Genomic DNA, 25,533 nt, shown 5'->3' on the forward strand with positions numbered 1-25,533 from the left:
AATCTGTAAGTTCATTTGTCTTGGGAGTGGTAGGTGGTAGCAGCTATTCTTGGAAAGCTGAGGGAGACAGTTAGCCATCAGTGTCTGCTGTAAGGGCGTCTCTCGGTTATGAGAAAGGAGAATATTAGGAAATAACCATTAATTAGAAGGCTTTTGTTCATGTACGAGATGACTGCAAGCATTAATTGCAGGGAAAATGTAGAGGCTCAGCATTATAAAGATCATTTGCAGCAAGGATAGCCTGGTGTTATGGCGGTGAGTTTCTAGAGACCTTTCTTCAGTATTAAATAATGGAATTTTGGCAGATTCGTCTTTCCCTGAATTATTTTCTCTAAGTACTGTCAGAGACTAAGTCCTTGTTTTAAGTACAAAAATAATTCTGTTTAACTCTGAAGCTGTAGGTAGCATGTGCATAGTTAGGCTGGCACACTGTCCTCTCCCCATCAAAACCTAAAAGGAGGATCTGAATGAAGGTAACGGGTTCATAGCTGCCTTTGTGTTGAGGCTTTTAGCTTCTCCTGAATTTTTTGCCTATATACTAGTTTTTAAGGCTGCTTTCTCTTTTGTTCTTGGCCATGTTTTCTCTGGACAGATGCATAATGTATGTTTAAAAGCAGCTGGACACGACAATGTAGGCTAATCCTTTTTTAAATCATTGCTGGAGTAAAGCAAAGGCCAGCTGTTGATCACAGAGCCTTTAATAGATTGCAGTTTAGAGGCTGTCTCATGCTGTTGGTCTCTAGCTGTGCACAATGCCATGTGGTCTGTTAAGCTGTTTGTTAAACTCTAGAGAAATGTGGAGGGATAAAATATTTCATATAAATGTTGCATCCAGTGAAACCTTATTAATTTGCAAGAGTTTTCTTTGTCTTCTATTGCATTTCAACTGTGTATGGTGTAACATATCCAGGCCCCTGATTTTATTAGGGTTTATCAAGCTTTGAGACCAATAGCATAGGTACAGGACTAATTAATACAGAGGCTGTAGTGCTGCTTGAGTTGTCAACTTCGTTTAGGTATTTTCATCATTTTAGCTTGTAGGTTAGTGCACACATGTAACATCGGAAACGGAGAGGAAAAAAATCCATGAAAGCTTAATTACAGTATGTGTGTGTTTAGAAAAGAGACGTTTGACAGTGCCTGCCCACTGCTGTGTAATATAATAGTATCTGTGATGCTTTAGGAAACCCAATGGGATCTGTTTTACCTGGCTGGCGCAGAGTGCCAGGAGCGATGCCTCCGTGCTGGCTACCAAGCAGCAGGTGAAGAGCACAACAACTCACTTGGGGAATGAAAAATAATTGACGCTAATACATAGAAAATGTGTTTAAAGCTCTTTAAAACATGACTTAATTAAACTTGCTGCAATGCCAGAAAGTCACTTACATGTTTTCAAAGTGCTTACAGAGGTAGATTAAAGACTGTAAGGAAAACTGTGTGATCCATAAATGAAAAGAGTTGTGCAAGTGTTTACATCAATTCCTGCATTACAGAGTGATGATTTCCTTTCCAGGCAGGTGAATTGCGGGTACATTATGGGAAACTTTAAACATGCTGTGGTTTCAACTCAAAAAGGTGATGAAGAGGGAGATTACTAACCTAGTTCTGTTATTAAAAATAAGTAATTAAGTTGTGCCGTCCATGTGCGTTTGTTAAGACCTGGGCCTATGTTTACTGCTTTGGAACAAAGTTTGGGTTTATGGCTAGAAGGAAAGGGAAATAAATGTGCTGTCCTACATAGCCTTATTTCAAACTGGCTATGCAATTTGATGCTTTTTATTTGATTTATGACACCACATGGGGAGTCACTGCTTGTGGTTCTTGTAGCTGTATTCCTGTCCCATCGACAACTTTTGTACTGGCAATAGCAGTGCTTCCAACATTTGCTGTGAGATCTGGAACACAACCTCTCTCAGATATGCATGTGAACAACATTAATATGGGGTCTTAAATATATTTACCTTTGACTTTTTTTTTTAGGTTATGAATTCAGTGTTTAAGACTATTCTGGACTTGACATATCCAATAACCTCTATGTTTTCTGGAGCGGCTTTTAACAACAGCATCAACAACATCTTCAAAGATAAGCAGATAGAGGTAGGTTGTTTACCCACTTTATGTACAGTGGATGACTTCACTGTGTTCTGTTGTAACAAATTTCCTTCTGCCTTTCTTCCATTCTAGTATTATGATAGGGCTGTGGGGTGCTTGAAAATATTTAAACTGAATGTAATGTTACGTGAATATGGGAGGGAGGATATTCTTTCATTTTGGTGGATTTAGAAAAATACAGGTGGAGTAGATTATGTTTAGCTACTTTTGCTCTGTTTGACAAAGGGATCCAATTGTCTGAGAGCAGAAGTTAGAATTGTGTCAGTGAAGTAAAATTGCTGAGATTGTTATATCATTTTCATGCAAGTTGGATCTAAGAGACACAACCAAATGGAGGTCTTTAAGAGGGTCCCAATATTTTTTGTATTTATTTTTTTAAGATTGAGTGTTTGTGAGCAGCCTATTGAAAACTGAAATAACATCAAAGTTTTCTGTTTTGCATATGGTGACTGTGATCGCTAGATGTATGATATACCTGATCTGATAGCCACTGTCCTCTGTTCCCCAGCAGCAGCAATTTATAAAGTAAAATATCAGTGGTTGTCTTTCTAGATCATCAAGCTTAGAGAAGGTTTGGGTAGTCTCGCAGCCTTACATCATTTGCAGTTTTAGCCACATTATTCCTGTGTTTGGAATCCTGGTGATAAAAGATTCATAAATATATTTAAAATACAGTGATAACTTGCTGCATAATCCAAAACATTCCCTACTTAAATGCAAGGATGAAAGTAAGTGATTAATCATCACATGGGGTTTAAAATAGCATTTTCCTCTGTGGATGGTGCTGGGAACAAGCAGGTTTTAAAGTGATAAGGCCTTCTGAGACTGGAATTATTTTTGTTTTGTTAGCTGGACAACACCAACCACACTTACTCCTTCAGTTGTGTGTATCCCTTCCTGAAGCATTCAAGCTTCTATATTTGGTTTCAGCAGTGCCTGATAAGAAAACACGACTGCTGAGTGACTAACACAGCTCCTTTCTCCTTGATTTGGTGTAGTTGGGGAGCTGCCTTTGTGCAAAGCACTGAGACCCGGGCAGTCGGGTAGACTACCCGAGTAGACCCTGGTACCCAGGTAGACCCTGGCTTCTCCCAGTTAACTTGGTGTGACTCACGGAATGGCACAGCAGGTTGCAGTGTGAGCTTGCAGGAAAATGCCGAGGAAAGCTTTGAGAAGTGACAGAATGGAGGAAGGTCTCCTCTGACCTTGGGTAGCCCTTTCTTCCCATGGCTTACAGGTTTATGATCACTGCTGTTGATTTCAGCAGTACCTTGTACTTGCCTTTAAGATGCAGCAGACTTCTTTCCTACACTAAGATTTTTATGTAGTGCAGCTGTAATTGTATGATCTGTTCTGACCTTCTGGTCACAGGAAGGAAACTTGGTCCATGAGAAATCCAGTTCTGAGGCATACAACGGCACCAGCTGTGTGAGTGCAGGGTGTCACAGGCTAAAACCCTTCAGTCTGTGCCTGAGGATGTCTTTGAGCTGGAAGACTTCCATCAGATAAATAAGGAGAAATGTGTGGCTCTGGAAGGAAGGAGGCATTTACTCTTAATTGCAATTCATACTGTCAGTATGGGTTAGCCAGGCATGTCAGTAGACAGACGGAAACTGAAAGCTGCCCAAGTGTAAAAAGTAACTTATAAAGTGACAAAAGCATTAAGCCTGAAGAAATCTTTTCTAAAAGCATTATTTCGGGACATCCCAAATTCAAATTTCTGTTTTTTTCTCATCAGTTGTAGTGTTTTTGGAGTAAGGTGGGTAGCAATGATTTCCAGTAAATGGATATAGCAAGGGTTGGTTCCATTCTTACAAACACAGGTGCTGTTAGGATGCTTGGCAGCTCCTGCTCCATCCTGGCAATATTCCTGTTAAACTTAGCAGAACCTGAGCACTTCTGCCCGTGTGGCTAGGTTGGGGACTGTACAACTGTTAGAAAAGCTAAAAATTAAGAAGAACTGGAACAGATTATCCTTTTTGTTTGCCCTGGCTGTGAGGTGTCACTCCTGCACTTCTCATGTGTGCCCTCGTCCCTTTTCTGCATCGCAGCTAGGGAGTATAATCGCTTACGTTGAACTGTTATTTCTGTCATTGAAAGGGAGGTTTCCATTTTCTCCAAAACTTGCTCTCGAACAGCTCTTGTCACGTAGGTGTCTCCAGAATCCTAGCAGTGTTGTTTGTGGGGTAGCCCTGGTTACCAGCAACCCCCGTGATTGCTGCTACAGGTTTCAGCCAAAGGCGCTCCAGGAGAAGAAATCAGCCTACGTGAGTCCTTTAAGGAAAGCACTCAGAAAACCAGGGCAGGGCTCTTAGAAGATATTTCCTGAAAAATACAGTTACTGTTCCTCCGAAACTACCCATCCTAATGGAGGGAGGACAGACTTTACTCCTGATAAGAGCATTTCCTGACATCTGCAGAGAAATGCCGTTTGCTCCTTGCCTGCCAGTTACAGAAGCATCGTGTCCACCCAGACAACAAGAATTGTCCTTCCGTATAGACACAGAAGCTTCAGTTTGTACCTGGAGAACAACAAGCTTTCTTGCCTCAGTTCGGAGCCTTAGCTTTTCAGCTTTTAGCAGATGACGCTGCAGTGCTCCTCTGGGAAGAGCTGGGGGTGCCTATCAGAGTATGTATCAGAACTGGCACAGGTTGCTCAGAGAGGTTGTGGAGTCTCCTCCTTGGAGATCTTCTAAAGCTACCTGAATGTGGTCCTGGGCACCCTGCTGGAGCAGGGGTTGGACCAGAGGGACACAGAGGTGCCTTCCAGCCTCAGCCATGCTGCGATCCTGTGATATCCCAGGAGAGCACCAGGAATTTTATCCCTCATGCCAGAAACACAAAGTGCTCTTGCAGGTCATCTCAGCTGGAGTTTACGGTGTGAGAAATCTGAAAAGAAAGCTTTTGTATATCTTGTTTGGGGCTTGAATAATGTTCTCTCTTGAAAATGAATGATCCTCCCCCTCTGCTCTGCCCTGGTCAGGCCTCACCTGGAGTCCTGTGTCCAGTTCTGGGCTCCCCGGTACAAAAAAAGACAGGGATCTCCTGGAAAGAGTCCAGCAGAGGGCCACAAAGATGATACGGGGCCTGGAGCATCTTCCCTGTGAGGAAAGGCTGAGAGACCTGGGGCTGTTCAGCCTTGGGAAAAGAAGACTGAGAGGGGATCTCATCAATGTGTATAAATACCTGAGGTGTGGGAGACAGAGGGATTTGGCCAACCTCTTTTCAGTGGTTTGTGGGGACAGGACAAGGGACAATGGCTACAAAATGGAGCCCAGGAAGTTCTGCACCAACATGTGAAAGAACTTCTTCACGGTGAGGGTGACGGAGCACTGGGACAGGCAGCCCAGGGAGGTTGTGGAGTCTCCTTCCCTGGAGATATTCAAGGCCCACCTGGATGCCTACCTGGGCGGCCTGCTCTAAGGAACGTGCTTTGGCAGGGGGGTTGGACCCAATGATCTTTTGAGGTCCCTTCCAACCCCTACAATTCTGTGATTCTGTGAAACTATGCATGAAATGCCATCTTTGAGTGTATAATAGGTTGTGATTTTGTTCCCTTCGTGCATGAATATGCAAGAAAGCGTAGCTTAGGCTTCTTTCCCTGTTCCTGTATTTTTGCTTAAAATGTGGTTGATGCACTGAGATCTGTGATCATCGGAATATCTTTAGTGCGGAGAGGCACCCCTAATACTCCTGTAGTCACACTTTATTCGTCCGCCCCTCCTGTGGCATTTACACCAGATGGATTGTAATACTTGTGCAGCATCTGTTAGTTCTCCTCGATTCCACCATCTTCACAGAGCTGCTTAAGAGATTAAACTCACTAGGAGGAGGAGGAGGAGAAGAAAAAAAAATAAAAAGAAAAAAAAAACACCTTGGCAGTTCACAATTTCCTGTTGAACAGCACAAAAAGTTTGCACCAGAAGTGCTAAAGGGGGAGTACTTCTCAGCTTGTGCTGGCAGCTGTAGTCCAAAGCCTTGCTTGGCTAATCCAGGCTGTGCCAGGGAAGGTTCGGATGCCTTACCCTGTGTGAAGCATCTGAGGCTGCATGGATGGGAAAGCAAGTTTACATCTTCAGTCTAGATTCAGCTTTGTGTGATTGACGGAGAACTATCAGCTGTTGTTCTCTCAGCATAAGTGATGTTTGTTCAGACAAGTCCTCCTTTACCTTTGCAGGCTGCCCTTTTACTAGGCACCACAAAGACTTTCCAAAATGTCCTCTCTCCAACAAGCTCCTGTGCAGTTGGGAAGCTGCCTCCCATTCCATTTTTCCAGCTAGCGGGGTGTGAGTACAGGCACTGAGACGCAAAGGAGAACTCCCCCACCCAGGAACAGGGCTGCTTGGTTTTGTCTAGCTTCTGTTGAAGAAGCTAGCCAAGCCCTTTACAAGTCTGTTCTCTTTTTGTGTATTATCCTGCTTATTAGCTAGGTTATGTACCACATTCCTGACTGCTATTTTACGCTGCAGTATCTCAAGCAGCTTTGGGGTTATTCTTGAAAATCAGCCTTGCAGGATGTTCCTGTAAGTAATGCTGCAAAGCTTTGTGTTGGCATCTTTGACTCTTGGCAGCTTTGGGTCTCAGCAGCATTACTCCGTATCTCCTGCTGAAATGACTTCATCACCACACAGTACAACGTGAAAGTCATTTACAGTGGAAGAACATTGCTCAAAGAGGGTCAGAACTCATGTTCTTCCCTCATTTTGTCTTGGGCTCTGGTATTTCAGGAAGTGAAGCAAGGGTGGAAGAAAAAAAAAAACAACAACAACAACAAACAAACCAAACCCAAAAAAACTTCATTTTAAAGACCAGCAGGTATCAAAAAAGATAAACTCCTAGTATGAGCTTTCTGTTACCGTCTGTGTGATGTACAGTCTTCTGGAACTTCTGGAACGAGTGTTTTTTGCTATTAAAGTGATTATTTTTCTGCCTTGGTTCTGCCTGAGGTATTTGCATGAGTAACAAATTTATAAGCTTAAACACAAAGCTGATGGATTTTTCTCCACTTGTGTCTCCAGCTCTGTCGAGATGCAGAGGTTGTCACTGGCTTCTGTATTAGGCACAGGTTTTAGTTTAAGTGCAAGGTTACAGATTTGGTAAAATTAGGCCCTCCTGTGTTGCAGGATTTGTGGATTCCTTACTTCACCATTACAACCGACATCACTGCCTCAACAATGAGGGTCCACACCGACGGTAAGTGTGCAGGCAGCCTCCTGCAGCGTGCCTTAAACAGGGCTATGAGACTGAAAAAACCCCTTGTTCCTGTGGTTTTCATCCTCTTTCAATTTGCCTTTCCTTTTGTTTCCCCCTCCTCTGTTATTTGCTGAGCAGCAGCCTATGGCAGTACACATAACAAGGAGCAGAGCTGTGGGGAAGAAATTAACTGAGGCGCTGAATTCACTGTTTAGAGAGCAAATGGCTCCGTTGGCACTGTTCTGTTCCCTTAAAGCATTCTGTGAAGTGCAGGTGTCCTAACCATAAATCAGAATTAATGCAACAAACACGTTTTAAGTTCCAAATTCCCCATAAATGAAGATGTATTCCCAATAAAGAGACTCCTGTGGCTGAAGCAGAAGCTGGGTTAGGTTGTCATTTGTGTCCAGGCCTCCGTGTTTCTCTGGTGGAAAACTGTAATTCGCCTTGCAGTGACTGAACAGAGGAGAAAGATCTGAGCTGTCTGCTCTGCTTTCTTGATGTGGTGGCAGCCCTGTGGGATACTTGCTTTAGCTTTTGTCTGGCTATTTGGGGTAATGGTGCAGTGACTCAGGCTTCAGTGAAAACAGCACAAGCCTTCAGGGTGCCGCAGATATTTCTGTGGGCAGGTGAAACCTTTGCTGCCATGCCTCTGTTATCTTCTGAGCTGGCTGTCCACCAGGTAAGGCTATCCATTCCTGCAGCCAGCGTGGGGCTTGCAGAACCCTTAAACTGCTGCTGACCCCGGGGTATTGTTGTCTTAGGACAACCAAGGGAGCTAAAACAAGCAGAAAATGATTAACCTTTCTTAGACGTTATTTTCTAGTTCTACAGCAGGTTAAGCCAAGATGTAGATGAAGAAACTCACTCCACTTATTTGCTTGCCCCTGCTTCCTGTGAACACTGACAGTAGCACCTGTGACCAGGAATTGCTCTGATCAAAATGGGTTGAGGCAAAAAAAAAAAAAAAAAAAAAAAGACTCTCCTGAAATCTTAAGTTCCAGGAATGCAGCACGAATGTGAGGGAGCAGGCAGGTGATGCAAAGGGTGGCTGGAGTCAGAGAGGGAGGAGAGCAGCCCTGACTTGGATCACAAGCTTCCCTAGAAGCCCCCCTTAATGCAATTAAAATCCTAACCACTGCAGCTGCTAAACAGGTTGCTAACTCAAGCGTGTGCCAAAGTGCATAGGGTGCTGGGTAACCGTGAATAACTCAACAAGTCAGCATTTTTCTCCTGTAGAAGTTCTAACTCGACTAAAACTATTAATAATAAAAAACAAGCTTGCCAGTATTGCCCAATGCTAAGCAGGAGGAGTGTTTAGGTTACAATTATAAAAAGAACCATTACATGGTTTTTAAAAAGCAAAGCAAAAAAAAAGTCAATTCCCAGTTTGCTGGAAAGAGGGGCTTGTTTGAAACATCAAGTAGGTAACTAATGAGAACTGAGCCAACGTTATAGTTCTTATGTATTTTGGATATTTTAAAGATTGACTTCTTAAACAAAATTGCTAACTTCTTAAACAAGATTACTGGCATCTTTGGAACTATAGTGTCATCCAGATTCAGCTGTTGCAAATGTTACAAGGAGAAAAATCAGTAAATAAGACCCTTGAAGCAGAATGGCTTAAAGGAAACAGGTCCAACCAATTTCTACTTGATTAAACTTTGTTTCTAACAGCTTAAAAGATTTTAACTTTCTTCATTACAGTGCTGTTAACAGAAATGTCCTCAGAAGAGATAAGATCACCACTGTGTACTTGCACTAGTTCTATAAGTGAAAACGTTTGCTTATTGCAGAGCAGGGAAAGCAGAATTTCTGGGCTTCTGCAATCAGTATTTTTCATGTTCAGCTCCTGCTAAACTCCTGCTAAAAGTCTGTTTTCTGTGGATTTTTGTAGAGCATAATGGCTTGAGCTGCACTTCAATCTGCTTATTTCTTCTATTCCTTTGTCCCCAGGAGAAGCCTTTTCCTTTCCGTATCAGTGTAAGCTCAACAAAGCACTGAAGATGATCCCTGCAGTCAGGCATATGCTGAAATCTCTTTAAAGGCAATGAATATGAGGCATGTGCTTAAAACTGTTTCCTAAGTCCTTTGCCTGGCTGTAGGTCTGAATGGCCTTTTTTTTTTCCCCTAGCCAGGATTATGGTATAGAAAATAATAAACTGCTTTAATAACTTTCTAAGAGGTTCTCCTGAGAATACTATATCTCCTGGTTACTGTAAGGAGTGTGAAAGCCTACCCCATCGCTGTGGTGGTGTGTTAATGCTGTTGCCATTCCCCATTCCTTGTTCCTGCAGGCTCTCTGTGGAGGTACATCCGTGCCAGCATGTCTCTCTCTGGGTACATGCCTCCGCTCTGTGACCCGAAGGATGGGCATCTCCTGATGGATGGAGGTTATATCAACAACCTTCCCGGTAGGTGTATGGATCGGGTGGGAAGGAGTTACTGAGAATACATCCTGTCATACAGTCTGCAGAACTTTGCCCTCGTGATGATTTTCCCAAAAAAGAAACAAGGACAAACATTGCAGGCACCTTTAATCTCGTGATGGCTACCAGGAGTCATTGTTCTCAGTTTCCTAGGTGTTTGCTTTACCAAGGCTTTATTAAGACTGTTCTTTGTTATGAACTGTTTCCTAATATTTCTATTCCAAAAATATAATTCCAATTTAGTGCTCACTGAAAGGAGAGCAGAAATTAAACTGCATGTATATAGTCTATCTTTGTGCTTCTTTTCAAAAGTATCACTTGAATAGGAACTAATTCAGAGAAAGCAAGAGTATTAGTTCTTCATTATTCAGCCTGGTGCCTGTGTTAGTGGAACATGTGCATCAGAGCACTCGCTGGAGGACTGTTGAAAGTAAATGACTGTTGATATTGAAAACAGCGTAGTAAAATTCTCTTTTCTTTATTGTCCAGTTGTGAGTTTTAACTGTAACGTAGGCGCAGAATTGAAGCAGTGAGTATTTTGAGTAGCTTTGTTAAATCAGATGTCTATTCTTGAGAGCAAGTCTGCCAGTGTGCCTCCCTGAAGAGCTGGCAGGATGCACAAACTGTGCTTGAGAGGAAAGAGTGGGCAGCCTCGTGCCAGTGGGGGCTCCTCTGACAGATGCCAGCTTCATCCTCCCAGCCTGGAGGGGACAGGGCTAGGGGCTGAGCTGAGCGCCCAGAGCCTGAAGGGTGCAGCTGGGGTTTTGGTTAGCTGCGAGCATGTGGCAGAGGTGGAATTGTGTGGTGTATGAGCGCTGATGTGGAGCAAGGGTTGATCTGAGGGCTGAACCCAAAAGGGATCAAGGTGCTTGAATTCATTTGTGCTTATCTGGGACGTGTTTTGTGTCAGGGCTGTCACTGTGGTCAGAAAGCATTGGAAGGTAGGTGGGTCAGGGGGATGGCCAAGACAGGAAAGAATGCATGGTGCCATTTCAGTTTGCGTACAAATAGAAAGAAATCCAAGTTAGAGACTACAGCTGAGCATCCTAAAGCTTTTGCATGTTCAAGACAAAGCCAGACTGTATTTCCTCATCAGGGCCGTGTTTGCCTGAAAAGCAGAAATAGGAAGAACACAAAACAGACCCCCCCAAAATCTGCATTTGACATTCGGGGTGTGTGTCTGTAAGCAACACCATGAATTGCAAACCAAGACACTGTTTTCACCTGTATATATTGGAAGAGTGCACAGAGCATATATACAGGTGACACTGGGTGGAAGAGATGAATAGACTGAACCAGCCCAGTAATAGAAGTACAAGTTACAGAACAGATCTGATTTAAATAAGTGTCTAAATTAAGCACCTAAATTGGCTCTTCAGAGCTGTGGTTTTCCTACGCATAACTATTCTGGAAACTGCAACTATCTTGGACTCTGGGGGTGTGGAAGGAGTATAAATTCATTCTGTAAGGTGTGTGTCCTTCTTTTCCCTCCTTTGGCACTTCCCTAAATTCTCACCCATATCCAAAGGCTGGAGCTAGTCCTTATTCTACTGACCTTGAAGTAGGAAATGTTGCCTCATGTCTCTCTAACTTCAAATGCAAATCTTTCTCTTGGATCCCAAGGCTTTTTGTAGACTGAAATCCTCCCAGCCTCTCTTTGCTGTTGGGTTCCTTTGCTGCTCCTTTTCTTTGTCTTCTCTCTGCAGGATTGCACCTCTGCACTGCTGACTCTCCTCTTTAAGGCCATTACCAATTGTTCTCTCTCCGGGTTCCCCAGGGCTTTGTTCATATGGGACTTGCCATGCTTTAACTAGTCTGGTGTAACTGTGGACTTGTACTGTGTGTGTGTCCTGGCTTCTCTCCTCTGTTCCCTGCCACACAGGTTTGCTGCTTCCTTCGTGTTGGTTTTGGTGGCAGTGTGGTGTCGGTGAGTCAGGTCAGCCTGCCCGTCTGGGGGAAAGCTTCCCCCATACGTGATGTTTACCAGTGGTTCAGCGATGTGAACTCACCCTGCTGCTATGTAGGGGCTCACTTTGGTGCACAGTGGGATCTCGTAGCTCAAATAGAGCACGTGGGGTAGGAGCTTCCTCAGGGAAACAGTTTCTCAACGGAGTTGTTGCAAACTGAAGCTGTTCGAAGAGATGCTCGTGGTAGGTATGATGTCAAATTACATACATGCAGCTAGAGAGTATATATACGTTTAGCTGTGCAGCACCAGAGTTGACATCAATATTGGAACGTGTACTGATGTGACCTTCTTTCCCACTAGCTGATGTTGCAAAGTCCATGGGGGCGAAGGTGGTGATAGCGATCGATGTGGGGAGCCAAGACGAGACCGACCTCACCAACTACGGCGACTGCTTGTCTGGCTGGTGGCTGCTCTGGAAAAGGTGGAATCCCCTGGCTGAGAAAGTCAAGGTATTGCAGACTTCATTGCAATGACCGCTATTTTTATGTGCAGAGCAGGAAGCATTCCCTTGGTTATTCAGAGAGCGAGCCTGGTAACAGGCCATGTTGTTTCTTGGATTTGAGCTCATACTGATGGATGAAGAAAGCTGGGCAGTGCCTTGACACCAAAGGAAATAGAGCATCGGGGGAGAGGGTAGAGCCCTGCTCTGCAGAGTGTGGGCTGCAGAAGGTCATACAATTGTTAGAGCACAGAAACCTGTAGGTGCAGTTAGTTTTGATAAAGTCAGAATTTACAGATTTCACCAGTAAAAGTAATAACTTAGTCCAGTTCAGTGTTTCTATCCTAATGTCTCTAGATGGCTGACTAGGGAGGTTTTAGTGCTAGGCAGTAATTAACAGTACAACTACTACTCATAAACACTGGGCTGCAGAGTATGATTTTTTTTTTTCTTGTTGAATGCAGTCAGCCAACTCTATTAAGTATTCTTCTGTATTTCCTAAGCTATCTGGCTCTGCAGCGCTCCCCAAAGTGAATGCTGTTTTTTCATTTACCCATTGTGATTAGTGTGTTCCCATTTTGCAGTTGGAAATAAAAACCTTGCTTCCCAAAGTTAGGGGAAATATTACAACCTGTGGGTACTGCTCTGTAATCTCAAGTTATTCTTCTGTAATAAATCCCTTCCCTGAAAAGGTCTCGTCTCCCTGAGAAGTGGCCTGGCATCCTTTCTGGAGCTGGTGCAGCTGAGTGTCCTGCTCAGTCTTGGTAGAGCTGATGGTGCTGCTCCCAGGATGTAGTGGGAATGCCTGGCTGGGGAAATGAAAGGCTCTGACTCTCCTCAGTAGTGCCCTGTGAAATACTGCGACTGCCTGAATGGCAATAGTCACAAATGAAAACACATGGGATTCCATTTTTTTAGAAATTTATTTTTAGATTTGTGAGGGTTGTGAAACACCAGGAAAGGTTGCCCAGAGAGGCTGTAGAGTCTCTGTGGAGGTGTTCTCACCCAGGTGGACATGTTCCTGGACAGCCTGCTGTAGCTGACCCTGCTTGAGTATAAGGGGCTTGGACCAGAGAGTATCAAAAAGTCCCTGCCAATCTCAATGATTCCGTGGTTCCGAGAAATCCCTGCCCTGATACGGTAGTGATCAAGGCAGAAATTGGTGATGAAGGATCTCTTAGCCCTCTCAGCAAAGCACAGACCTCTTTCTGAAGTTCACTACATCCTGAAATGGAAGACTCAATTCAACCTTGTGCTGCAGCGATGTGTCTGACTTTGGAGACTTGTTGGCTGTCCACACTGCCTGGGAAACAGATGGAGGTGCTGATGTGTGAAGGCTTCAGCAGGCTTCTGTGCGCTTTTGGAATAAGCTTGATGGATAACTTGCTTTCTCTCCACTGTGAATACAGAACATATTCTGAAATGAAATTTCTGAATTAATCATGATGGGTACGTCTGTCCTGGTTGGCAGGTGCTGAATATGGCAGAGATCCAGACACGGCTTGCGTACGTGTGCTGCGTGCGGCAGCTGGAGATGGTGAAGAACAGCGAGTACTGCGAGTATATACGGCCACCCATTGACCGATACGGCACCCTGGAATTTGGGAAATTTGATGAAATCTGTGTAAGTGCATCCTGGGGAAGGCGGTTCCCCCATACTGACATTCTGCAGAAGTCTACTGCTTTGTGGTGCTAATTAATATCTAATAAGAGTAAGAGAAGTCAGTTGGCACAGAGTGAATAATTGACACTAAATAATACCATGACTGTGAGGTTGGATTAACAGTAGAAATCGAGTTAATAATTGTGATTATATAATAACCTGTGAACGGATCAGTTGCCTCGCTGTCTTATGTCAGTCCTTACTCAGCTGCTTGGTAAAAACTCTTTGGTGTCCGAGCTGCTTTGGGCAGTTGTGGTTTGTCAAATGGTGTCATTTCTCTTACTTGATTGTGTAGCTTGTTGTCAGATGAAAGATTTGAAGAAATCTGTGGGGAGGCTGTGAATCATTGAAATGGAGGGTAACATGCTAAAATACCTGACTCAGCTAACATTTCAACACTTCTATTAATAAAACATATCATCCACAATTCCTCCACACCTGATAGCATATCAGGAAAATGGCACCAATGTCAGTGGAAGGACGTGGTAAAAAGGGTAGTACCAGGTTACAAAAACTAAATCCCAAAGATGTGTATCGGAAATCAGCATGAGAACTGACTCCAGATGTGCAGTTGAATTATCTTGGTGACATAATCCAGCATTCAAAACCAAAACATTTCTGCCTGATTTGAGGGAATGATAGCAATTTTGGCTCGTTGTCTCTTGTCAAGGAAGTTATTTTACTGTCTTTTTCCATTCTTTGCTTCAGCTGTGCAAATATCTTCTGTGTTCAGGTGTTTCTGCATGGGTTTGCTCTTCTAGTCTGGGAAAAAGGAGGAGGGAGAAGTGCCAATTTACCTTTGAGCAGTTCTCCTTTACAGATGTGTTGAGAACCAACAACACTCATTAGGCTGCAGATTGCTTTCTCAACATTGTTCCCTAATATTGTCTTTATAAATACTGAGCAAAAACAGTAATGCAATTAAGCCCTGCAGATTTACATTTGAGAGAGTACTTAGGAACAAAGAGCAGCTATTCAAAGCCACCAGCTGATTTCCCCAGTATAAATATTTTCCCAAGGATATTTGATGTCATAGCTCCTGGGTAAACAGCTCTGTCCCCTCAGCAGGGGACCTGAGGCTTCCCTGTTTAAATAGGAGCATAGGAGCGATGTTCTGGCCCTTTTTAAAACCTTGACAAACGGGTCTGATAGATCATTGCAGTAACAGTAAGCTGTCAAATCATTGTTCTGTCTAATTTGCTGTCATTAAAGAGATTTGAAGACACCAGGCAATTTTTTCTCAGTGGAATTAAGAACTTGAGGAAAGTGCAATTTCTCGAATGTGTCACTTTCTTTGAGCAAGTTCTTGGCACAAAATGTTATGGGTACAGAGGGCAGCACCCTCCTGGGTTTTCATTTCCTACAGTGTAGCTAAATAAGCTTTGTCCCAGGGGGAGCTTTACACTGTGCTGACCTTAAAGGGCATTCTAGGCATTCCTTTATCATTACAGGCTATGAAATAGCGTGTGTTTGTTTTGTTGTTGTTTTTTTTTTTTTAATTTCTGCTGTGTACCTGGATTGTCCAGAAAATAGAAATGGGCACCATGTAGCTGCAATTCAGTGTGTTCAAAAGAACAAAAACCCTCCCTTCTTCAGGAACAAAATCTCTGTTCTGTATCTGCCTGTAGCGATAAGGTGGCTGCGTGTCATTTCCTGAAGCTCAGGTTCTTTTGCATACTTGGGATCAATCTGATCCAGCAAGTCATAGACCTGTCAGGTCCCTTTTCCTTCTGAGCAATCACATCCAGCCTAGGCTGAGAGGCTGTGATGGATTGAAAGGTGAATTCCACTGTAAGTGCTTGCTCTGCTTTGAGTTCTATCCAAAAAACAGTTGGGAAACAATACCAGTTCAGCCAGGGCTGCTTCCAGCACCCATAGTGACCGTGCAAGTGGGAGGCTTAGCATGTGCTGCCACTGTGAGAGCTGGAAATAGAATCTGGGGTTCCCAACACCTCTTGCTCCGTCCTTTCAATTTAATTGTTAAACTCCATTTCTATGGCCTTGCTAGGGAAAAATAAAATAAAATAAAACTCAGAACAATTATTTTTCCAGTTGTTTACATGCTAGTGACATAGTGCCACTTTACTATTCCAAGTGTAAATTTCTTTATATTTTTAAAGTACTGGGATGTAGAGTTTGTGGTTTTGCTGTTGTGCATCTGCCACTGTGTCTGCTCCAGCAAACTGACTCGTGTGCTTGGTGCTGTTAAGCTTACCTTGCTAAAAGAGGCTTTGCAACCCAGGTACCCTACAGTAACTTTTCTTTGCTAGAAAGGGGAACCCAAGAGTTTCTTTTCTGGGTTTCTTTGTACCCAAGAAGGGAGAAGACACAGATTAATTTGCATTGTTACGTTCTTCCAAAGAAACAGCCTGTGCTGGAAGGGTGTATGCATACACGTACTGAGCTTCAGATGGCATTATTCTGTGAACCTGCTTGAAGCTGCTGCTGTAAAAGTAGTTTTCAGGTGGTGCTTTTATGTACATACTGTGGAGTCAAGGATCCTGTTAGCATTTAGACTTAGAATAGCGCCTTGTTTGCTTAATCATTCCCCCCTAATCGCTAGGCTAAGCGGCTTTCCTAGCTAAGGATGGAAGGTATCAAAACATGCATCCTGCCTTTGGGATAGACATCTGAATTCCCTGAATAATGTTTTTTTTTTGTTACTAATTTACTACTTTTTTTTTTTTTTTTTCTTTTCTCATGGTTCTCTTTTTCCAGGAAGTGGGATATCAGCATGGGAAAACTGTATTCGGTGTCTGGTGCAGGAGTGGAGTCCTTGACAAAATGCTAAAAGACAGACAAGAGACTTGCAAATCCAAAACTTCTGATGTAAGTGCTCAGTTTAAATGCACTCCTCTGCAAGAGCTACTTGATGCACAACAGGTTGTATACTGCCCAGAAACGTCGGGGGTAAGAAGGAGAAAGTTGCCTCAAGTCCTTTCTTGTGAGCCTGCATCTATTAGTTAAAATCTTTTGAGGCCAGAAGAGGTATAATCAGTTTTTCAACAACTCCTTTCTTTGAGCCTGGATGAATGAGGAGGTCCTGCACTTCTTTGATCAGCAGGTACACGTGTGGCCAAGGTGTGCTCTACCAGAGTCCTGGTGGTTTTGATAGCCACGTTTAAAAAGAAACAATCTCCATCCCCAATATGTAATATGTAATATGTAATGTGCATACCCCTGCAGAGATCCACCCATATCCTCACCAAGTAGGATGCTCTCTGAAACCTCACAAAATGACAGCACTGTAGGGCAGCTCTCTTTATTACTGTTTTGTTCTACCAGCTCGATAACACGTTTTTAACCCAAAACCATGCACAGCACAAGTACTTGAGGGAAGGCAGGATGCTCACCCATAACCAGCGCTTTCTGCAAGCCAGAGCTGATGTGGAGGTGTTTTTGTGCCCACCATCCTCTTCTTGCCTGTGTGGGTCAGCAGTTAGAGGGCACCGAATGCTGCTGCCTGAGCTGTTTTCTCCACCAAGCGTGAGGGTGGAAGCTGTGGCTGTGCCCCGGCAGGTCCCGTGGGTGGTTGATCTGCAAGAAGGTGATGAGAGAAGGATCATCTGTGGTTTCAGGCAATGGGCTACGTTTGTACCCATTGCATGAACGCATGTGTAGATTGCCTCTCAGAGTAGAGCTGGGTAGGCATGAGTAACTTTAAGAACTGCTGGTCATTTATTTTTGTGCCACAAAGTTCAGGTGGTGCCTGGGTATTGTTCTTGCTACCAGAAACTGTTCTACCTGGGCAGTGGCTCTCTCCCACCCCATCTTTCTGATCTCTCCCAAGCTGCCCAGCGCTTGTCACTGAGGATGTGAGCCGGAATCTCTGGCATTGATCTCCACTATTGCTGGCTTTCCTGCTATGACTCAAATAGTTCTCAGATGCTTCCAGAAAGCTTGAAATAAATCCTTGCCATGGTTGCGTTTTTAGCTAAGAGTTAAAGTCCTTGCAAGACCTCAGACTTCTTGTTTTGTTGTTTTTCTTCCTTCTCTACTAGGAAAGGCGTTTTGTAAGGCTCTTATTACACATCCATGCAAGCTTGCAGTGTTGTTGAAGTACTTAGAAGTAGGATGAAAATCTCTTGGGTTTACAGTTTCAGGGTTTAAGTCAGCCTCTAGAGCTGGTCCAGTAACTCTGTGGGCTGCCTGAATTTCTGGGGAAGTTTTGGTTGGTTTTAAGAAACAGTTACCACCTTTTTGAGGACTTGGGTACTATATTATAATATATTGGCTTATTATCCTTACTTCCTTCAAATTCCTCTTGATTTAAAACCCAAGTGCTAGAAAGACTTCATGTTTTACTCAGTAATTCTTCTTTATTGTCTTTTAGAGATAGGGAAATTAGTAGCAATGTTTTAAGTGATTGCCAAAATGTATCATAGCTGTAGTAAGCTTCAGTCAGGAAAGTCAGTGGAGGTGAAAAATGACATTGAGAGTTTGCAGCTCTTCCAGAGATCGGCTCTCCAGCACTTCTCCTAGGAGAGAAATGGTGTGAGCAAGGGGAGAGGAAAGGCAGTCCTTGAAGGGATGGATGTTAGCCCAGCAAAAAGAGGTGTTTTTTTTTTCCTTTTTTCAAACGCCCACATCTGAGCTCTTTGCCTTTAGACCCCTATTTGTCACAGGAGAGAGATGAGTGCTTGTAGGGTGTGAGTCACTTGCAGAAATGGAAATGGCCCTACTGGGATAAGAGAGATGGCACCCTCAGCTCCCTCCCTGTGAAAGGAGATGAGGGGGAGCAGTGCTGATGCCTTTGTACCATCAGAAGATGAATCCCACCCAAGCTGATGGGCAGGGTGAGTGGATGTGGCAGGAGCACAGAGGAACTGAGCTTTGTGGGGGAAAAAAAGCTCAGAGTAGTTTGAGGAGCACCAAAACTCATCAGCTTATTTTTTACTGGCAAGATGACCTGCAACAGGAGATGCATGAGCTGCAAAAGAGGGGGGTCCCCTATTCTGTCTCTGACACATGATGTTCAGGCTGGTTATGTGCTGGTATGTGTTTGTGTGTGCGTGTTGATAGATGGAAGGAGAAGTCAAGGGGGATAAGAGTGTGTGTGTGGGTGTGTGTGTGTATGAGAAATGGTTGTGTGTCCTATTTTGTCCTCTAACTTTTATCACCCAGTGGTAACAAGCTTGAACATCTTCACTGCTGTAACAAATGTACCTTTCAAACCAGACTTCTTTAAGAAGTGTCTCGTTATATGAGACACAATAAGTCAGGCTAATTTCAGTCAAATCACGGTATTTCAGCTGCGCATGATGCAGGATTTTGAACATTTATCGTAATCTACCCCATTTTTTTTATGTCACTTCAACTGCCATGGAGATCAAATAGGTCATGTAGTGGTTGTAGACAGAGCTTGTCATTGTGTTTCTGTGTAAGCACTTCATAACAAGGCAGAAAGTGCTGACTGCTGAGACACCAAGATTATGAAAATAATGGGTGCATGAGAATGTCTTGCCAAACCGCCTGGTCAGCTTTGTGTCCTCCCCAAGCCTGAAGCTATGTTCCAGGCTCTATTCCACGGACCCAGAAAGTTGTCTGCTTTTTCCTCCAGCTACTCTGGAGCCTAGTAAAAAGCAAGATATTTTTTCCATATGACTTGTTTTTGTAAGTTTATTTCTACAAAATAACAAGTATTGCAGGCTCTCTCTGAGGTGTTCAGCTCTTTTTCCTTAGTCCATTAAAGTCGTTTAAGTCCTTTAGCTGTGCTATCTTCCAGGGATAACAGCTGATATTTTTAACTTGCCTTTCATTAGCAAAGGTTTTGATGATCTGTGTTTTAGTTCTTCAGCTATTTCTGGAGTGTTCAACATCTTGGAGTGCTGGGCTCGGTTTCTTTTCATCTTGTTTCCATGTCGTAAGCGTTGAATTTTTATTTAATCTCCAGATATTTAAGCATTTAGATATTTCTTCTTTGCTTTCATCATTCAGTTGCTACTTATCTTTTCTTAAAATGCAAATACTGAAGCCACGAACAACAGCAACCTTACATAAAGTTCATTTGAACAACCCTTATTCTTCCCCAATGCAGAGTAATGCAGTACCGTAAATTGGATCTCCTCGGGGAAGTTTTGTCTATTGAAGTGTTATTCATAGTCAAAGCTAAATATAATCTAGCAGACTACAATAGTAACTGTCTTTCTCCTCTCATTTATTTAATAAAGATTATGCTAAAGAGAATACTTTCTTCCTTCTTGGAAGAAATATCAGCAGGAAGGTTTAAGAGTAGGTTTCAAATGAATCTTCTTTTCCTTATGTTAACTGATGGGAGTGTGGTTTTGTCCTCAAAAGTAGTCAGAGCAAACTTTTAAACATTAAATGCCTTTTTTGCAAAGCATCAAATGAGCGTGGGAAGACACCTGGTTTCCCACAAGTGGCGTTCCAGTCAGAGTGCTAAGACTTTGGGGTGCAGCTGCCTCTCCAAGCTTCCTCTCGCAGGCTTACCCATGGGATCATGTGTATGTCATATTCCCTAGCATGGGATCATGTGTATGGCAGTGACTGCAACAGATGCTCCCGTGGGCAGGGTCACACTTAGGATTGCCTTCCTGCTCATCTGTCCTCCCAGCTTTTCTCTGGGGTCGTGTGAGCCGATGCTAGTTTTCCAAGAGCATCTTCTGGCAATGTTCCCTGCAGGCTTTGTTCAGCACTTCACACAGCGCCCTGCTCTTTCCCCTCTGAAGCCAGTCCCTGCCCTGCTGCATCCTCCCCAGGACAGCCTGGTGCATCTGTGCGAGTGCTGAATGCACCCGGTCTGTTTGCTTTATGACACTCCTCGTTTGTACAGTGCAGGTGATTGCCTCCAACATTGCTGTGTCTGCGTTGTGGCCAGAGTTCGCACATATCCCTTGCTTAGTCATGTGGCACAAAATGAAGATGTAGCTGCTCTCTTTTTTCCCCCTCCTGTCCTGGGAAATGGCCACCTGCAGATGCTTCACTGGGACCATTCAGGTTGTGTGTTCACGATGAAGCAGGACTGACTCACTCTTCTGGCTGGTTCCTTAATGGTCAGACCTTATTCTGAGCTCCTCTACTTCTTTATATTTTAAAATGTGTGTCCTAAGCTACAGCTGTTTCATTTCATCCAGGTATTTTTTTTAATTCCCTTTGGGTCTTTTCTGTCCCCTGCTCCCCAGCAGCTGTTTGTCCTGAATCCTTACCCTGCTCAGGCTGTGCTAAATTACATCAAAAGTTAGTTATGGATTAAAGGTCAACTGAGAGCAATCTGCTGCAGCTGTAATGGGCTTCTGCTGTGACCCCTGCAGGGGCTGTGTGATTCACAGTATCAGTGCTCCTGCCAGAAGAGCAAAGAATTGCTCGCAAAACCACTGTATGAGGAACCTGCCCTGCCTGGAGGTGTGTGGGCAGGTCTGTCCCAGCAATTCCTGACAGCCCAGTGCCAACAACATGCCCCCTGCCAGCTCTTCCCCTTCACTCTCCTCTGGGGCAGGTTGCTACTGTACTAACTAAAGCGACTGGTTTGAAAATAGGCGCAGGGTCTTTGAGTTGCCATCCAGTGACCCTGTGTCTGGCCATGGGGAAGAAGGGAGTCCCACACACTTCACTTGTGGCCAAGGACACAGGAAGGCCAAACCAAATCTTAAATGCCAAAGTTGGGTTTTATTAAAAAGAAAAACTAAAGCAGGCGACTCTTCAAATCCCAGAATGCTCAACCTGCTGCTTGGGTGAGACAGAATAAAAATAGAAAGGGTTTGAAAAGAGGAATTACAGTGGGAAATAATTCTCCTTGCTGGCAGACCTCTTGCCTCGGGTTCCTGCTCGCTGCAGCACCTCCAGCCCCTGACTTGCCGAGAGGGCTGGGGTCCCCTGGCAGCTCCTGGTCACCCCTGGCTGCTGCCCACTTGTCCACACAGCCTCCCAGGGCCTCTGCTGGCTCATGTACGGCACCACGGCCCCTTCTCCCTCCCACCAGGCTCCTGAGGGAAGGAGAAATCTCCCTGAGGGCTGCACGTGGCCCAGCTGGGCCCTTTTATAGAGTCACACAGCACAGTGATAGAGAGAAAGCAAGCAAAAGGAATGCTGTCTGTCACAGAGTCCAGACTCGACAGTTCTTGTCTTTGTCACCTTTTCTATAGTTTCCTAAATTTTTAATAAGGTCTCATATTGCATAGATGGAGAAGGGCCCATTAGAGATTGCCCGGTGTCTGCTTGCTCTTGGGAATCCCATCTTTGCAGCCAGGCCATGCATCAGGGTCACTGTTCTGTGAATTACTCACCGATGAGTAACGAGGGTGAAATCTGTGTCTGGAGCTTTCTCTGTTCAGTATAATTTTTACACAGTCTTGAATTGGATATTTTGTGTATATTTGGTAACATACCTAAACCTTAATCCTGTGTTTCAGAATGTGACCTGTGCCACCACCTCTTTTACGGACCTGGCAGAAATCGTGTCCAGGATCGAGCCAGTGAAAGCCCCCGTGGCAGACGGTGAGTTGAGGGACCCGGCCAGCGCTGCGATGCAGCAGGAAGGGCAGTGCAACGGGGTTGGCAGCTTCACTGCTTCGTTGCTTTCTTTTAACAGCCCGTGCTGCGAGCTGTGATGTGGTTGAGGGCTGGCTGCTGCTGGCTCCGGTGTCAGTCGTGGGCTGCCTCCCCTCTGCTTGGGTGAGGGTGGGACTCGGGTGCTCTTGCCGTGGTGAAACATCGCTGCCAAGCGTTACTGGCATGGTCTGGTGTGCTTTCCTGGTGGGAGCAATCCTGTTTCCAGTTAGCCTAATTCTGAGTGCAATAGCACGCGTGTGTCAGCGCTCACAAAGCTGAGCGCTCGTTCCTCCTCGTGCTGTCCATGGCCCTGTGCTGGCTTCGGTCTTCGGTCCTTGTCCTTTTGAAACGGGAGGAGGGCGATTTAAAGGTTTGACTGAAGGATCTTTTTGTGCTACTTTGAATCAAATCTGGAATGACTCACTGGCTTGATTGCTTTATGTACACTGCTATTACAGCGAGCACTAATGAACTAATGTGGAACAGGAACGGCTCCTGCACTTCTACATGGCGGCACTTGAGAGCTTTGTGCCTCAGACATGTCCTACGGAGCAGCTCCCTGTAAATATCACAGCCGAAGACTCACTTAACAGGATCAAACAGAGCTTTGGAGGCCTGAAATCTCCAAGCGTTTTACCAGTGCCGGAGCTTTTTATAAACAGTCTCTCCCCCTCCTCCCGATTCTTGTTCTTGCAGAGGAAAATCTAAAGTTAGCAGTCCTTCCATCTGTGACTGTTTGTAGAGATGTCCCTGTGGTAATTTGAAATGCTAATTGCAATCATATGCCTTATGAAGAAAATATTAATCAAATGTCTGAAACAGCCATTGTGAATAAGATTGAAGAATTCATGTAACATGGTTATTTAAGGCATCGGCGCCGAGTCCTGCAGAGACTCAACCCGTGTGGTGTGACAGGTCTTCCTCCGGTAGGGTTTCTGATTATTCACCCTGTTAGGAAGACTTTTATTTTTTTTTTGCTAGGTGAAGCCATTAAACGTGAATAAGTAACTTTCAAGTAGATATGGCAAATATTGGCCAAAGGATGGGAATATGCAAGGGGTATTTGGGATGCAAGGGACAGGTGCCCCGTGGTCCCAGAAGACACTGAAATGTTTGTTGCAGGCTCCGGAGGAGGCGGAGGATGGCAGGAGAGAGCTGTGCATACGGACAGTGGGTCTTGGAGGAGTCTTGTGTTCATGTTGTGGGTGACTTCACGTGGTACCTGCAGGACCTGTGCCTCTCTTTGATGGGCAGTGGCCGTAAAGGCGTTCCCTGAACATGGCATTGTCCCCGTGCCTCTTGCTGAAGAGGTGACCGGAGCTCGGCAGGAGGGCGACTGCTGCCCTGGCAGCGGCCCAGTGGCTGTCGGGTGGCTCCTCACGTGTGCTGGTGAGCCTTGGGATTTGTCTGCTGGTGAAGGTGGTCCGACTGCTTTTGTCCTGTGCAAGTAATAAGAGAGGGTGCTTCCTTGTAGCATGTATATGACCTGGCACTGTCGAAAAAGGCAAAACTTTCTTTTTCTCCCTGGAAATTCCTCCCTGAGTGAGGTCTCAGACCTCAGGGACTGCAGAAGGGCTCTGCCTGTCCTGATTGTGTACTGCAGGTCTCAGGCTGGATGAAGAAATTCTGTCGATAATTTTGTTCTAAAAAAAGAAATGAAGAAAAAACTTCCCTGCCTTTTCTCCTAAAGAAGAGATGGCTTTAGATCTGGAGGCTCTGCCAGCCTGTGCCAGTCCAAGGCCTTTCACCCTTTGTACTGACACGTCCCCCCTTCTCCTGGGCTTTGTAGTCAATCAGAATGTAACCAACGTTCTTTCTCTCTTGAACAAACTGAGGAAAATGATTAAAATAGTTTAAAAGGTGGGGGGAGAGGGATGGAGGGACTGTCCATCAGGAAGAGGTGAGGAGAAGGAAGTCACGGAAGCTCTGTGCTGGACCCAGGGTACCTGTGCCCTCTGAGTGAGCATGTGGGGACACATATGCAGGAGAGCAGAAGCCTGTTTCCACAGCTGAGATGCTGCGGTACTTGTGGCTGTGTTTCAGTTCTGCATCACAACACTTCTCCAAATCACTTACTCGATTGGGATTTTTGTCTTTGTTCAGCTGTAATTGCGTTCTGCACAGCTGCAGCCTCGGCCAGCACAGCGCAGACGCCGTCCTCCGAGGGAGGCTCAGCCGCAGCTCTGGTCATGTCCCCAGCCAGGAGGGATTGCTGAGGACTAAAGTCACGCACACTTGGGGTGATTTGCACAGCGGGTTCCACTTGCCGTTTTCTGAAGCAGTAATCACAAAATCATTTAGGTTGGAAAAGACCTTGAAGATCAAGGCCAACCCTTAACCTAGCACCGCCATGTCTGCCACCAAGCCGTGTCCCCAGGCACCACGTCTACACGTCTTTTGAAGACCTCCAGGGATGGTGACACAACCACTTCCCCAGGCAGCCTGTTCTGATGCTGCACAACCCTTTCAGTGAAGAACTTCTTCCTAATACCCAACCTAAACCTCCCCTGGCACAATCTGGGGCCATAATGCTTCAGGCCGCCCTCGTGGCCCTGTTCCATGGTGTGAGGTCAGGGAGCACGCTCACTGCGTGCTATGGCTGAAAGATACCAAGTGGTGTAACAGAGCAGCTTAACAATAGTCACTTGGAAAAAGTGCTCGGGACAAAGAAATGTTAATCTTGGTTTGAAACACCTGGTTTTGCAACAGAGCTGAAGCAGGAGACATCCCAAAATCTCTCAAGGGAGAGGGTTCTTGGGCACCAGGTTACCCTCTGTGTATTTACTGCTTAAAAAGTCCTATTGAAGAGCGCTCACACAGATCAGATTGTGAGGAGCTACCAGATTCCTTGAGTTACATCAAAGCCCATGTGCGTTGCTGAAACAGAAACCCTCCAGACATACAGCACCGATTTTCTTCAAACGTGGTGCGTTGCCTGCAGAAATCAGGCCAGTAAGACACGCCAAAAGCTGCAGAATCACAGAGCAATTCACTGGCATGAGAAGCGGTTGTGTGACCTTCCAGCTGTGAGCACGCTGCCTCCACTACCAGTGGTTTGGGGGACCTCTCCAGGGTGTCATCTCTTCGCTGGCTCGTTAAGGTCAGGATTGTCACCTTTTGGTGGTGGCAGCAGCTAGCGTGCTACTGAGTGCTTTAAATATAAGAAATGTCACCAGCTGTTGGCTGTTGTGACAGCCTTGCCCGTGTATCTCTTTGTGTT

At 44.8% G+C, this 25,533-nt stretch overlaps 1 protein-coding gene across 1 annotated transcript in view; it reads left to right on the forward strand.

Moving 5' to 3' along the window:
- Positions 1–25,533, forward strand: part of PNPLA7 (patatin like phospholipase domain containing 7) — a 125,195-nt gene that overhangs the window by 95,072 nt on the left and 4,590 nt on the right. The window contains exons 28-34 of the mRNA XM_068657334.1: positions 1,981–2,097; positions 7,236–7,305; positions 9,603–9,719; positions 12,004–12,152; positions 13,614–13,766; positions 16,524–16,634; positions 22,175–22,259. Of these exons, the coding sequence (XP_068513435.1) occupies positions 1,981–2,097; positions 7,236–7,305; positions 9,603–9,719; positions 12,004–12,152; positions 13,614–13,766; positions 16,524–16,634; positions 22,175–22,259 (802 nt within the window). The remainder of the gene's footprint in view (positions 1–1,980; positions 2,098–7,235; positions 7,306–9,602; positions 9,720–12,003; positions 12,153–13,613; positions 13,767–16,523; positions 16,635–22,174; positions 22,260–25,533) is intronic.

Source organism: Anas acuta, chromosome 20 (genome assembly GCF_963932015.1).
Source record: "Anas acuta chromosome 20, bAnaAcu1.1, whole genome shotgun sequence".
NCBI lineage: Eukaryota > Metazoa > Chordata > Aves > Anseriformes > Anatidae > Anas > Anas acuta.